This window comes from Amaranthus tricolor, chromosome 6 (assembly GCF_026212465.1).
Source record: "Amaranthus tricolor cultivar Red isolate AtriRed21 chromosome 6, ASM2621246v1, whole genome shotgun sequence".
NCBI classification, from domain to species: Eukaryota; Viridiplantae; Streptophyta; class Magnoliopsida; order Caryophyllales; family Amaranthaceae; genus Amaranthus; species Amaranthus tricolor.
In genome coordinates, this window is record NC_080052.1 from 31042406 (window position 1) to 31055377 (window position 12972).

Below are 12972 nucleotides of genomic sequence, written 5' to 3' on the forward strand. Positions count from 1 at the left end.
GACGTCGATGCCATAGTTGCCTTTCCTCTGGCCCGCGAACAAGTGCCGCTTTGCCTTTTTGAGTCTCCTCGTCCAAATAGTACAATCCATCTCTTTCAATAGCACGCCCAATAATTCTCCCTATCTAAGCATCCTGCACAATACAACAATCGGGTTTCATGAGAACCGTATAATTAAGATCTCTCGTAAGCTGACTTACTGACAATAATTTATGTGATAGGTCAGGTACAAATAGACAATTTTTTAAAGTGAGGTTATTTGTTAAGGAAATAGTTCTGGCTCCGCTCACTTTTATCCCTTCCTCATTTGCGGTTTTAATAATATTTTTCTTGGGATTGTCATGAGTAAAAAAATCACTCGGGTCGAATGACATGGAATCTGTGGCCCCACAATCGAAAATCCAACCCTGCTCACAAAAGGATGACATATTAAGACAGGAAGAATGTGTGTGGGATTTGGGCAAAAGGGCACGTCCCTTCCCCTTTATAAAGGGTTGGGAGGCACCATTTCCACACCCCCTTCTCCTTAACCCTAATCTTCCTTCTCTTGTCTGAGCGCCGTTTCTGTCTGAGAGGAGAGCTCTTCCTCCTCCTTCGATACTTGTACTGTTCATGGCTGCCCCTTGTTTTCCTTTTTCCTCCATTGATGGGGGTTCATCAGTACTACATCCCACTGCTGCTCTACCGGTCCGGTTGTGATCGGAGAAGTGGGTTTGTCTTTTTTCCCCTTTTTTCTTCGGATCCGGCCACCATTCAGGGTAGCCAACGAGTTTGAAGCACTCACTTCGCGTGTGCCTTGTTCCTCCACAGTAGGTGCATTTGAGGTGAGATTTGTCATCTTCCTGCCGGTAAGTCTTTCCTTTGGCCGTAAAGACTCCACCGGAGCCCGATGATTCTAGATCTAATGAGGGCTCCATTTTCATGATTCCCCGCCTTAATACCTCCCTCCTAATACTTGCATACGCTTCCTCCACTGTGGGGAGTGGATCTAACAGTAAGAGATCTCGCCTATCTTTATCAAAAGTTTGATGGATTCCGGCTAAAAATTGGTATAATCTGTTTTTTTGAATCAATTGATTATAAACAATGATATCACCTGGGTCTTTCATTGGGTTTGGTTGTCTTCTGTCGATTTCCTTCCATACCACGAGAAGCTTACTGTAATATGCCTCGATTGTGTCTGTTCCTTGCTGGATTTTATTTGCCTTGACTGTTAAACCGAAAATTTGCAGGCCATCTCTCCCACTGCTGTAGAGTGTCTAAATCCCTTGCCACAACATTTTGGCTATCGGGAAATCGAGATACTGATTAACTAGATCAGACTCTATATTCTCCAGAATCCACGAGATAACAACCGAGTCGCTCCTGATCTATTGGTTGTACGCTGGGTCAGTTGTGGACGGGGGGTCGTCGATGATGTGATTGAGACGATCTCGTCCACTAATGGCTAAGTGCATCAGCCTGGACCATTTTGCGTAATTTTGGTTTGTTAATTTCTCTGAGATTAGGAGGGTATGTGTGCTGGTTTCGGTGGGTGGTTTGTTGGGGTTTAACTGTTTAACAGTTGCAACAACTGTCCCATTGTGACCGGTTGGTCTGGTGCTACGACAGTTCTTGATTCGTCTGCCATGTTTAGATTTTAGGTATGTTAATGGTAAATGATGAAGCTGCAAAAACGATTCGGAATCGTTGCTGCTTTGATACCATGATTTCCGGTTAAACACCGAGAATTTTGTTTTTAAAGTTTCTGTGTTTTTCTGATTATTGTTCTATATCTATTATTCAATGATGATGATGATAATATATACAGAAAAGCTTAAGGTAACTGCTCCACTAATCTCCACTAATACAATAACTGACCTATATGAATAACTATAATACAATAACTGTTAATACACAATCTAACAGCGTGAATAGTGCATGTTTTCAAAGTTGAATAGGTTGAATAAGTAAAAGCTTGATCTTGTTCTTAGTATGACCATCTTGGACACTAAAACCATCTCCTTTTTGGTATATGAAATGGCAAACTCGTGCAGTGTTTATAACAAGATTCACAAATGCTTGTTGCTCCGAAGATGCTCTTAATAACTCCATGTTAATCTTACTCCAAGCACTTACTATCATTTCTTTTATGTGTTTCCTCGCTATTGCTTCCGCTACATTTTCTTCTTCCATGTAACACAAGATGGATGAATATGCATCTCCCCTCTCAAACTCCGCCTGTCAAACATAAAGAATATTTGTGAGAAGTTAATTAGATGATATGTTAGTTTTAATTTGTGTAGACTTAATCCACAGTAAAATAGTATTTATCGATCTTAATAAAAAGGTTCTATATTAATGTGAACTTAATAAATAATTTATTGAATAATAATAATGTTGACTCTTGTTATGATCATTGAGTTTTTACACGGCCACTATTTGGATGTATAATAAAGCTAATGTTGAGACAAAACTATAATACAAAAACTCATGAAATAAATGTTGAGACAAAACTATAATACAAAACTATAATTTCAGATGATCATGAAATACTATTAAGGTGTGTAAGTGTATATGCTTACATCCGAAGTTCCTTGATCATTCAAGAGTCGAATAACAAGTGAAGTGTAGTAAATGAGGTGTTGACTATCTTCCCACTTATTCTTAAGATCTTCTGATTTCCCATCAGCTGTACACAGAAAAGCAATAAGGGAAAGCAAAGAACCAGAAGATGTAATCCATGCACATTTCAGATAATCTTCTAGTGATGGTATATGCCGTTTCTTATACCACCAAGCTTCTTGTAACAATGCTTTGCAAAAATCAGCCCACTGCACCAAACAAAACATCCACACTTCGTGAGAATTAAATAGAATGTCATATGGTCGTTTAAACTAATTAATTAATTAATATATGCAATTGAAAGCATATGACGTCAATTATTAGCTTAAGCTAATTATTGTCTTAATTTTGATAAGGTATATAGACCATAGAGATATCTTGAAGTATCCATTATAAGCGAAGCCAAAATTTAAATGAGGTGGCGAATAATTTTTATATTAAAATCACAATAATAATTCAAATTAGGGCTCAATAATCAATATTATTAAAATTTTAGGATATTTGCATTTTGTTATGTCTAGCCCAATTCTCAATTTGACTTAAAACATAGAACTTAAAATAAATTTGTGAGCAAAATACTCCATAAAAACTATATATTTTTGTAATTTTTGAGTGGGTTGTGATCCACGTTTCTAATGTAGATCCGCCTATATATATTCTCAATCAAATTTTGAACTAATAACAAGAAGATATATATATGTGAAAATAGGGTGGTGACTTACTGCCATTTTCAAGAAATCTATAACAATGTCATAATTCCAGCCTTTTTCATTGAGAATATCAAAAGCAATTTGATGACAAGTTGTTGCTAGTGCTTCAAAGCATAACTTCAAGCAATCTGGAAGTTGTTCACCGTCTTGATCACCATAATTCCATCTTTATATCAACAGAAGGACAACCACAATGAGATCAGCTAAAAGTAATTATAGACAAACAAACAAAAATAAATGAAAAGAATTATTTTGTATTTTGGGAATAATACAAAATGTATAAAGCTAGATTAAAGGTATGTATGAAGTGAACCTAGAAATTAGATTCTAGTTTCCAAAATCATTATTTATTAAGCTATAAGTTTGTTGTACCTTTCAATATGGGACAAATCATTTTCCTTCCTTTTTAGTATTCATAGTATTACAAACTATCTAAATCTAAATATGTACGTGTCCATTAAAGTTAATTTATTTTATCATCTCAAAAAAAATTATTTTATTTTATCACTAAAATGCTCTTTGACAAAACATAGTATCCAAACAGGGGAGCAAAAGTTGACAAATTTATGAAAGTCTTATGCAACTTTAAAAATTATGATATTTTTCGTACAAATTTGTATTTTTAAACACTTAAGATATACTAAATAATTTAATATTAGGCTCCTAATTTTTTTAGGCTCTGTGCAGTCGAACATGTTGAACATATTCAGAACCTTCCGGTTCCGAGATACTCTAAATTAGATGAAAAACAAAGTTGTCGGTGGTATTATTCTATATCAGATTTTCTATTTTTTTAAGATATCCCATGCAATATATAATCATTAAGTCTTTTCAATGGACTACACATATGGATGTCAATATTGCTAAAATCTTTGCCAATATGTATGATTATTACATTTCAATTTTACAATTTGATTGTAAAATGTCCTTCAAATTTAACGTAGAATCGTAAATCGTGATTATATTCAGATTAACAACTTTGATATATTTAATCAATGGCATAAATGCATTCAGAAACATATATACCTCTCCACAATCTTGGTGAAATACTCAAGTTCTTCAAATGAACCATATATATCGTAAGCATCGTCAAGAACAAGAACAAACAGTACAACTTTTGTAAGGCATTTCCTTAGAAGCGAATGTTGTGATTCACACGCAACTCCAACCGTCCACAGGAAACTTTCTACTAATCTGTCTCTCGTGAAACTTATGTTTTCTATCAGTCCAAGACTTTTCCACCACCTGATGAAGACATACTAACATTAGGAAGTGGTCTAAATCAATAATGGTGGGAAATCACCCTCATGAAAAAGACTAATAGGGTGGGGCTTTAAAGATTTTAATTTATTTTTTTGTTTTATTTATTTTATTAGTATTTAATTTGTCTTTTTATGATAATTTACAAATTAAGGTAATTGACTTAGAAATTTATATAACATTAGAGCCGTCACTATCATAATATAAACCATGTAAAAAATTGTCAAATTCTTGCATAGCTTTAGGGTCCTAATATTGTTTTATTTCTTATTAGGGTCCCTACATGATTAAAATTTCATATTAGTCGTTTTTGAACCATTAAAAATCTCATAACGACACTCTATGTATTGTTCTTTTATAATTTCTACACTATACATTTTGGATTCTTTTTATTTTCAAATTTCTATATTTGGTAATAGTGTCAAAATTCTCTTTATTATTTTTATTTACAAACTTTTTTTTTATCTCTATTTTATATCTAATCCATCTATTTTTGTTTTATTTTTTCATTATAAATTAATAAAAATAAATGTACTCAATTGTAGCAAAGTAATTTAAGGAACATAGAAAACAGACTAATTCTTTATTGAGACCGTCTCACCGTAAGACAACTTTATTGGGTCAGCCCAAACTATTTAAAAAAAACAGGTAATTGTATATGTGTGAATTCAATTTTTTAATTTTTTTTACTAATAGGCTATTTATATGTGTCTATCTCATGATGAAACGTTCTCATTCAAGACTTGTTGTAGAGAATATAGTAGGTAACTTCTAGTTCTGTTCCTTTAAATTTGATACACTTACATGATCTAAAACTATTAACTCTGAAGCTAGCATATCATGTAATGTAGTAAATTTAAAGGGACGGATGAGTATTTTCTAACCTGGACATTTCTTTAAGATCTTGTAGGTGAATGGCTTGAACAATGTTAAAATTGAGCCTAGCTAATTCAAGCAAAATGTTATTGTGATTATCGTCCACTTCATAAGCATGAATTTGTTGCCTCACATCAAACCACATTGTTTTCCAATGGCATGGAAGCTGATCATGCGAAGCATGGTAGGAAAAAGCCTTGGCTTTTATCATCATAAGCTCTTCATCTTCTTCTACAGCTAGATGAGAAGCTTCAAACAGCTCCAGTATTCCTCTAGAGTTGCGTTTTGAATATGGTGTTTGTTTGAGAAGAAGATTGACTTTGTCAATGTAATCAACAAACACATCTGAGAAAAAAAATAAATATTCAGCTTAATCATTTCTATACGATTCACTTTAAAGCGAAGTCAAGACTTTTAGATGAGAATAATTGGCTTATAACTTTCATACTTCCTCTCAGTTTTAAATTTTAATAGTTGCTTTGAAGCAATTAGTGTTCAACTGTTCATCAACTCTATCTTATTTGGTATATATTTCTTCATGTATAATGTAAAATATAGTCAAGTGAAACCTTATTTAATTCGTCTTAATGCATATTTTCATAATAAGAACTTTTTAGAATTTTTTATCTTATGAAATTAAAAATATTAAAAATTAAAATCGTGTATTAAATAGCGTAAAAAACAGAAGTGTAGCAACTATAAAAATTAGAAAAAATATCAAATAAAAAATAAAAAGATTTTATTACTCAAAAATATAGTTAAAATAATTTATAACCAAAATACCTCACAAGTCAAATTTTATCTTTGCCAATATATAGAAAAGTATTAAAGTTGAGTGAGCTTGTGTCAGGTAAACTTATCAACTTCAATAGAAAAGTATATGTATCTATTAGTTGCATTATACCTAAAATAGAAACCAAACCTCCTAGTATATTTATTTATTTTTTGCAAACATTATGCGGAATGTTTTATGAATTAACGATAAATAATACGCATGATTAAATTAGTTATTTTAATATAATTTATTATAATTTAAAATTAAAGAATTATAAATCAAAGTGATCTCGTCAAGATGATCACCATATGAAACACTATATCCATAGTGTCGAAGAAGCCTAAATTGTAGAGCAATAGTAGCTAGCATATCATCATCATCCTCTTCAAAACGACCAGCATTATTATTGTTGTTCAAATTGAAAAAAATGGAATCAAGAACAAGCTTGATTTCCATATGGAACATATTTGCTAAACCAAGTTTCCTTATGTTTTCAACAATATATGGCTTTGATGACTCAGGTACGCAACTTAAATATTGCATAAACCTACTTTTCAGCTTCTCAACTTGGTCTTCATAAGTTTTACCCTGCACAAACAACATCATGTTACTATAGAGCTTTTTACACTACCCAAAAATTCAAAAAAAAACATTAAAAATAAAATAATGTTATATTTGTGTTACTCTTGGTCTAAATGAAGGTAGAGAGTACTCCATTTTCGATGAACGTTCATTTTTTTAAAAAGTCGAAGTCAAAATTCTAGCTGAAGTGGCCAGAAAGTAAAAATTTTCAACTCAAATGTAGAGTTTATTTACTAAATCTGGTAGTAACTATATAATATATCAAGGGAACTTCATCCATCAGCTTAAATTTTTAGTTAAGTTAATTATTCCTTGATATGATATCAAAAGTCAGCGTGACAAGAAGTTGTGAGTTTGAATCCTAGTCGCCCTTCATTTGAAGAGAAATATTCAACGCCAAATATGAGGAGCATGTACTGCATCTACATTTCTACCCAAAAGAATCTTGTACGAGGGAACGTATTAAAGTATGTAACATATTGTTGGGTATCCAGCCCATTTTGTGATTTATAATATTTTTTTGGGTGTACTTATTATAATGTGGTTAGCTTCTCTTGGAAGCTTTGAGGGTGTATTTGTTTTATCTACTTTTTAACTTAAAAAAATGATGTTGGAACAGCTATAAAAGGGGGCAGCAATAGGCGCCAAAAAAAATCAAGAGTACAAAACAGTAGAAAAGGAGAGAGTGAGGAAGTAGGGTGTATTTGTTTTTGGTGAAATTCTCTTCATTTTTCTTCTTTGATTGTATTTCTCTTGTAGTTGATGGTTGATGGTGGGTAGTGCACTCTATTGGATTGCAATTGGTGCTTGTACTCTCATTTTATTATAATAAGAGTGACTTGGGTGGACTCCCTTGACTAGTTCCGTGATTTTTATCCTTCACACCGAAGGAGTTTTCCACATAAAAATCCTTGTGTGTTGTTATTGGCTATTGTTCATTATTGTTTGTCTTTTGATGCTCATTGTTGGTTATTATTGGTGATCGAAGTGAGTTAGGGTTTAATCTTGGTTTGGTTGATTGTTTTGCCTAAATGATCTTGGTGTGGATGTTGTTGGAGTTGTTATCAACCCTTTGTGCCCAATATCTATCATGGAGTCTCAACCATCAACTTAAGTTTTGATTGAGTTGGTTCTTTCACACTGTAATAACAGCAATTACTCAAAATTAATAGTATACTTACGCTAAATTTAGTGGTAAGGGATTGAACAAAATCATAGCTCCAAATGTTGGGCTTATAGTGAGCACTTCGACGTTCATGAATTAAGCCACATTGGTCTAGTTGTTGTTGATTTTGTGTGTGGTTTGTATTAGCCATAATTAGACCAAGTATGAATTAAAATTATAAAAAAGATAGATTATTTATGATGTGGTGTATAAATAAATTAACTTTATTTTGATAAAGAACCAGCAAGGGTAATGCTACTTTATATAGAAACGAGACCAAGACCCTACCGTCATATTTTGTACGTCGCTCTCATTTTGTGTTAATTATCATTTTGATTTATTTCAATTATTTTACATTATTGTTATTTTTGAACAATAGCATTTTACTTTCTTTTAATCTCATGAATATATTATAACTTTCTTTTAATTTTATCGACACAATTCATTCATTTTCTCTTCATTTATTATTAATTTTTTAAAATTGATAATTTTTCTTTTACTTTAAATCTAGGACGGATGGAGTATAATAGATTCAAAAGCCAATGTAAACGAAAGAGGAGAAAAATAAGTAGCTTACGTTGTTTCAGCAGACATAATAAGGGAAAGGGACATCAAGGCAGCTCAGCCCCTATTTAAAATCAAAAAAAGAAGACATGTTTTCTTAATTTACATAGTGTTAAATTCACTATTACGTGACATGTAACGTTTATTTGTCTCGTAAAAGCTACTACAATAGTTTATTATTTAGAAATATCAATAAAAATATTTTATTATCTCAATTTTATTAACTGACTCTCATTTAAGGTGTAATTTAAGATGGTCAAATGTACACAACTTTATCCTTGTTAACTATAATACGAATAAAGAGATTGTTTTTGATTGATTGTTGCACAACAACAAAATTAACACTTGAGTAGGTTAAGCGTCTTTGAGAATTCATGTCCGCATTATCTTGACTCTAACGGTCTGTTTGGTTAATAGTACTAATTGGTGGTAATAAAAATGATTAAAGTATAAATTTTAATGATATGTATGATGTCATTTTTATAATAATGAAAATTTGATCATAAAAAGTTTTTTCTCACAATTTTCTATTACCACCAACATGTTCAAATTATAACGCATTGAAATAAATTTTGTAAAGAAAATAAGATTATTGAAGGAGAGTAAGCTTGGTCATTAAGTTTATCAAAAAATATTACAACCAAAATTTCGATAATTTTTTTATTATCATTTTTACTATTTAGTATCAATTATCAAATAAGGCTTTAAGTCTGTAACAACTGTAGGCGTTAGGCAAAACCAATGCTATTTGGCTTGTAATTGCTAGATAGAACTGGCAAAGTCTGAAAAGGATCCAATTAAAAATGGCTTTTTATCAACCTTGAGGTAATTGGAATTTTGCAAGCCACAAAATCAACATGATAAGAGTAAGAGAATTCAAACATTTAGTGCCAATAATTTATAGATACTCTCCTATACGAGTGCAATTGGCCCCAATAATTTTCTTAAAATATTTTGATATATTAATTTTAAGACTTAAAATGACAATTTTAACATTGAAGAATTTATTTTTAAGACTTAAAAGATCAATTTTAAAGTTTTTAATATCAACTTTAATGTTTGAGTCATTCTATTATAAAGTTAAAATGAGAATTTAAAGTCTTGCAATTGGTCTTTTAAGTCTTAAAATTGGTTTTTTAAGTATTAAGATTGACCTCTTAAGTCTTAAAACTGTCAAATTTCATGACTTAAAATTTCGATTTTAAATTTTTAAAATTGGTTTTTTAAATCTTCAAATTGGTCTTTTAACTATTAAAATTGACGTTTTAATTTGTAAAATTGGTATATATATACAATTGGGTTGGCTCAATAAGACGCGTCTTATAAGTGAAATGGTCTCACCCAAGTTTTTGTGATAAATTTATCTCATAGATATTTAGGAAAACTAAAAGATAATAAATAAAATTAAGGGATATTCTACAAAGTAGCAATGAACTTTTGTGAAAGGGCTGGTAGCAAATCTTAAAAAATATTCCACAAAAAATAGCATTGTACTTTTAGAATTTAAGTTGTCGTAATATTAATGCCTGAAAAACATTGGATTACACGTTAAATTGTGAAATTTCAAAAATACAATGCTATTTTGTGGAATTTTTTTTAATATTTGTTACCACTGAATTTTCACAAAAATTTATGATACCATGTAGATATCCCTAAAATTAAATAAAAAATATAAATTATTACTAAAACTAAAAACAAAAGTAAATTTAATATGACTGAAAAAGAAAAAAATTTCTTGAGATAGAGAAGGCAGAAAAGTAGAAAACAATGACAGGAGAACCAATTGTACTCACTACTCACTAACCACAATCGCAAATTAAAGATAAGGCCACCAATTCTATGAGTGAGACTTTATTATGAAACAACGTTAACCGGTCTTTTATAAAACCGTCTCAGTGTGAGTAACTGAGTATCATGCATACAAACGATACGTTAGTAAAAATACATTAAAAAAAATTAAACTCTGACGAAGTGTTTTTTTTTTTTTAAAAAATAAATATAACTATTTTTTAAAAAATAGTTGGGGCTAGTCAATTGAGGTCGTGAGACTGCCTCAATAAAGCGCTATTAATTATCACAAATTCTTGTGAGAGATCATTTCTAAATGGGCCAGTTCATTATATATTTTTGAAAATATTATAAGTAGACATTAAGAATGATGTAAGTAGCCATTTAAGATATTGAAAGTATGCATTAAGGATAAGATAAGTAAACATTAAGAATAATGTAAGTAGGTATTAAAAATATGATAAGTAGGTATTAATATTTAATGGGTTGAGCTTGAAATACATCTTTTAAAAATATGATCTCTAAGAAAATTTGTTGATTGATTATTTATAATAACTTTAATCGGAGAAATATCACAACGCCCATAAAAAAGTTGAAAAGCTAAACCTCAAGAACATTAGTTAGTTTTTTTTTTTTCTATAAACATTTTAGATATTCTTTTAGTTTCTTTTCATTAGTCTATAATTTATTTTTATTTGATATTATATACATAAATATATTAAACAATATAAATACATACTTCCTCCGTTTCATAATTGATACTACATTTGCATGGGCACGGGAATTAAGAAAAGTGATTGACCTACACTGTAGCTGATTGTTTACTTTATAGAGTATAGTATTTTATTATTGTTAATTGAAAAAGAAAAAGAAAAAATAGGTTGTTAGGTTACTTTATAGAGTATAGTATATATTTTATTATAAAGTATAAAGTATAGAGTAGGATAAAAATAGGGGTAGGTAGAACTTTAAATGATTGTTTTATTACTAAAAACGAAAATGTAACAACTAATATGAAATTGACAAAAATAGAAAATGTAGCAAATATTATGGAACGGAGGAAGTATATAGATATTATATGGTGGATGGCTCGAAATTTCCTTTGGTGCGATCAATTTTTGTGAGTGGGACTCTATCGCTCTGAATTAGAAAGTGATACATCATACATGGGTGATGGGCCCATTAGAAAGTTAGAAAAGCTCAACCTCAAGAATATTTAAGTCAGATTTTTTTTTAAAATGTTTTACGTACTCACTTCGTTTCTTTCTATTATTCTCTATTTTGTGGAAATAATACACGTGATAAATGTTTAAACAAAAATATGTTTATCTTCTGATGTAGAGAAACCATTATATAATTTGCATTGTGAATTCGTACATTATTCCAAATATGAGTGCATTTATGTAGAGACTAATATAATATTTTCTTCGTTTTCTTTTTAAAAATTCTAGTGCTATTCATCAACTATTTTTAATTTGTAAGTTATTCTTAGATTGAGACGATTTTTCAATGAATTATCTTAATGACCACTTTTATAATGATTCACTCTTTTTCGTCGCTACTCCCCTTATATAGCCACTACCTTAAATTAACTTTTCGCAACATATGATTTAATGAAATTAAAAAAATATCATTGATTTATATTTTTAGTGTAATAATTAGTGATTTTTATTTTAAATTTCACTATAAAGTTATTTAGTGACACTTTGTTTGGTCTTTAGTGACATATGTAATTGTTACCATAGTCTATAGTGACACTCAAGAGAAATGTCATTAGATTCTATGTCACAAAAAACTTTAGTATAATTTTTATTATGCTACTAAAGAGTCTAATAATATTACTAAATTCACTATATATACAATTTGAAATTTAAAGTAGTGACAATTAAATTAAATGTCACTAAATATGTCCCACTAAAAATATATTATATTGTTGTGAGCAACAAATGTAGTTCATTGCTATTTTTATTATTAGAGGTCAAAAGAGAAAAGTGCTTGAAAAAAGAGAAAAAATGAGAATGAAAAGATATAGAACAATTAGTACTGAAATAATAGTGTGACTATATAATTTACGTACCTAATTGTCTATCTTATCCTATTCCTATCAAATTAAAATTTTATTTTGATATTAATTTTTTTATAATTTTTTTTATGTGTAATTAAAAATATTAATAATTTAAATATTAATTTGGTTGCATGAAATCTTAATGTTGCATTTATAAAAAACGGAGGGATATAACAACAATTAGAGTACTATAAGAAAACCAAAGTCAACAACTACAGATGAAATTATTTATGAAAAAACTAAGCTATTACAGTAACTAGAGATGAAAAATATTTTCCCCGGAAATTTTTTTTTTCATAATTATTATTCATGAAAAATATAAATAATAGTTATTTTTTAGTTTATTGAAAAATTATTATACTAAAAGTCGAGGTGTTTAAAAAAGACCCGATGATCTGAAATTTATCCGACCTTGTAACGAAATCCAATTTTGACTTAACTTTAAAAATGATTTACAATGATGTAAAAAACAATATGGAAACAAAACTCAATTTGAAAACGACTTAAAACACCTAATCGAAAATCAATACGACGAAACTGAATGAACACCTTTAATGAGTGGCGGAATCACATATATGGCTAAT

General features: G+C 30.0%; 1 protein-coding gene across 1 annotated transcript; it reads right to left on the minus strand.

Moving 5' to 3' along the window:
- Positions 1–1748: 1748 nt before the first annotated feature.
- LOC130815790 (alpha-farnesene synthase-like) lies at positions 1749–8189 on the minus strand. Its single transcript, XM_057682270.1, has 7 exons — positions 7988–8189; positions 6530–6812; positions 5458–5794; positions 4340–4558; positions 3326–3479; positions 2564–2812; positions 1749–2219 (listed from the first exon to the last, which is right to left on the minus strand). Exons 1-7 carry the CDS (start codon positions 8120–8122, stop codon positions 1926–1928), a joined length of 1671 nt encoding a protein of 556 aa, XP_057538253.1. The 5' UTR covers positions 8123–8189; the 3' UTR covers positions 1749–1925.
- Positions 8190–12972: the final 4783 nt, after the last annotated feature.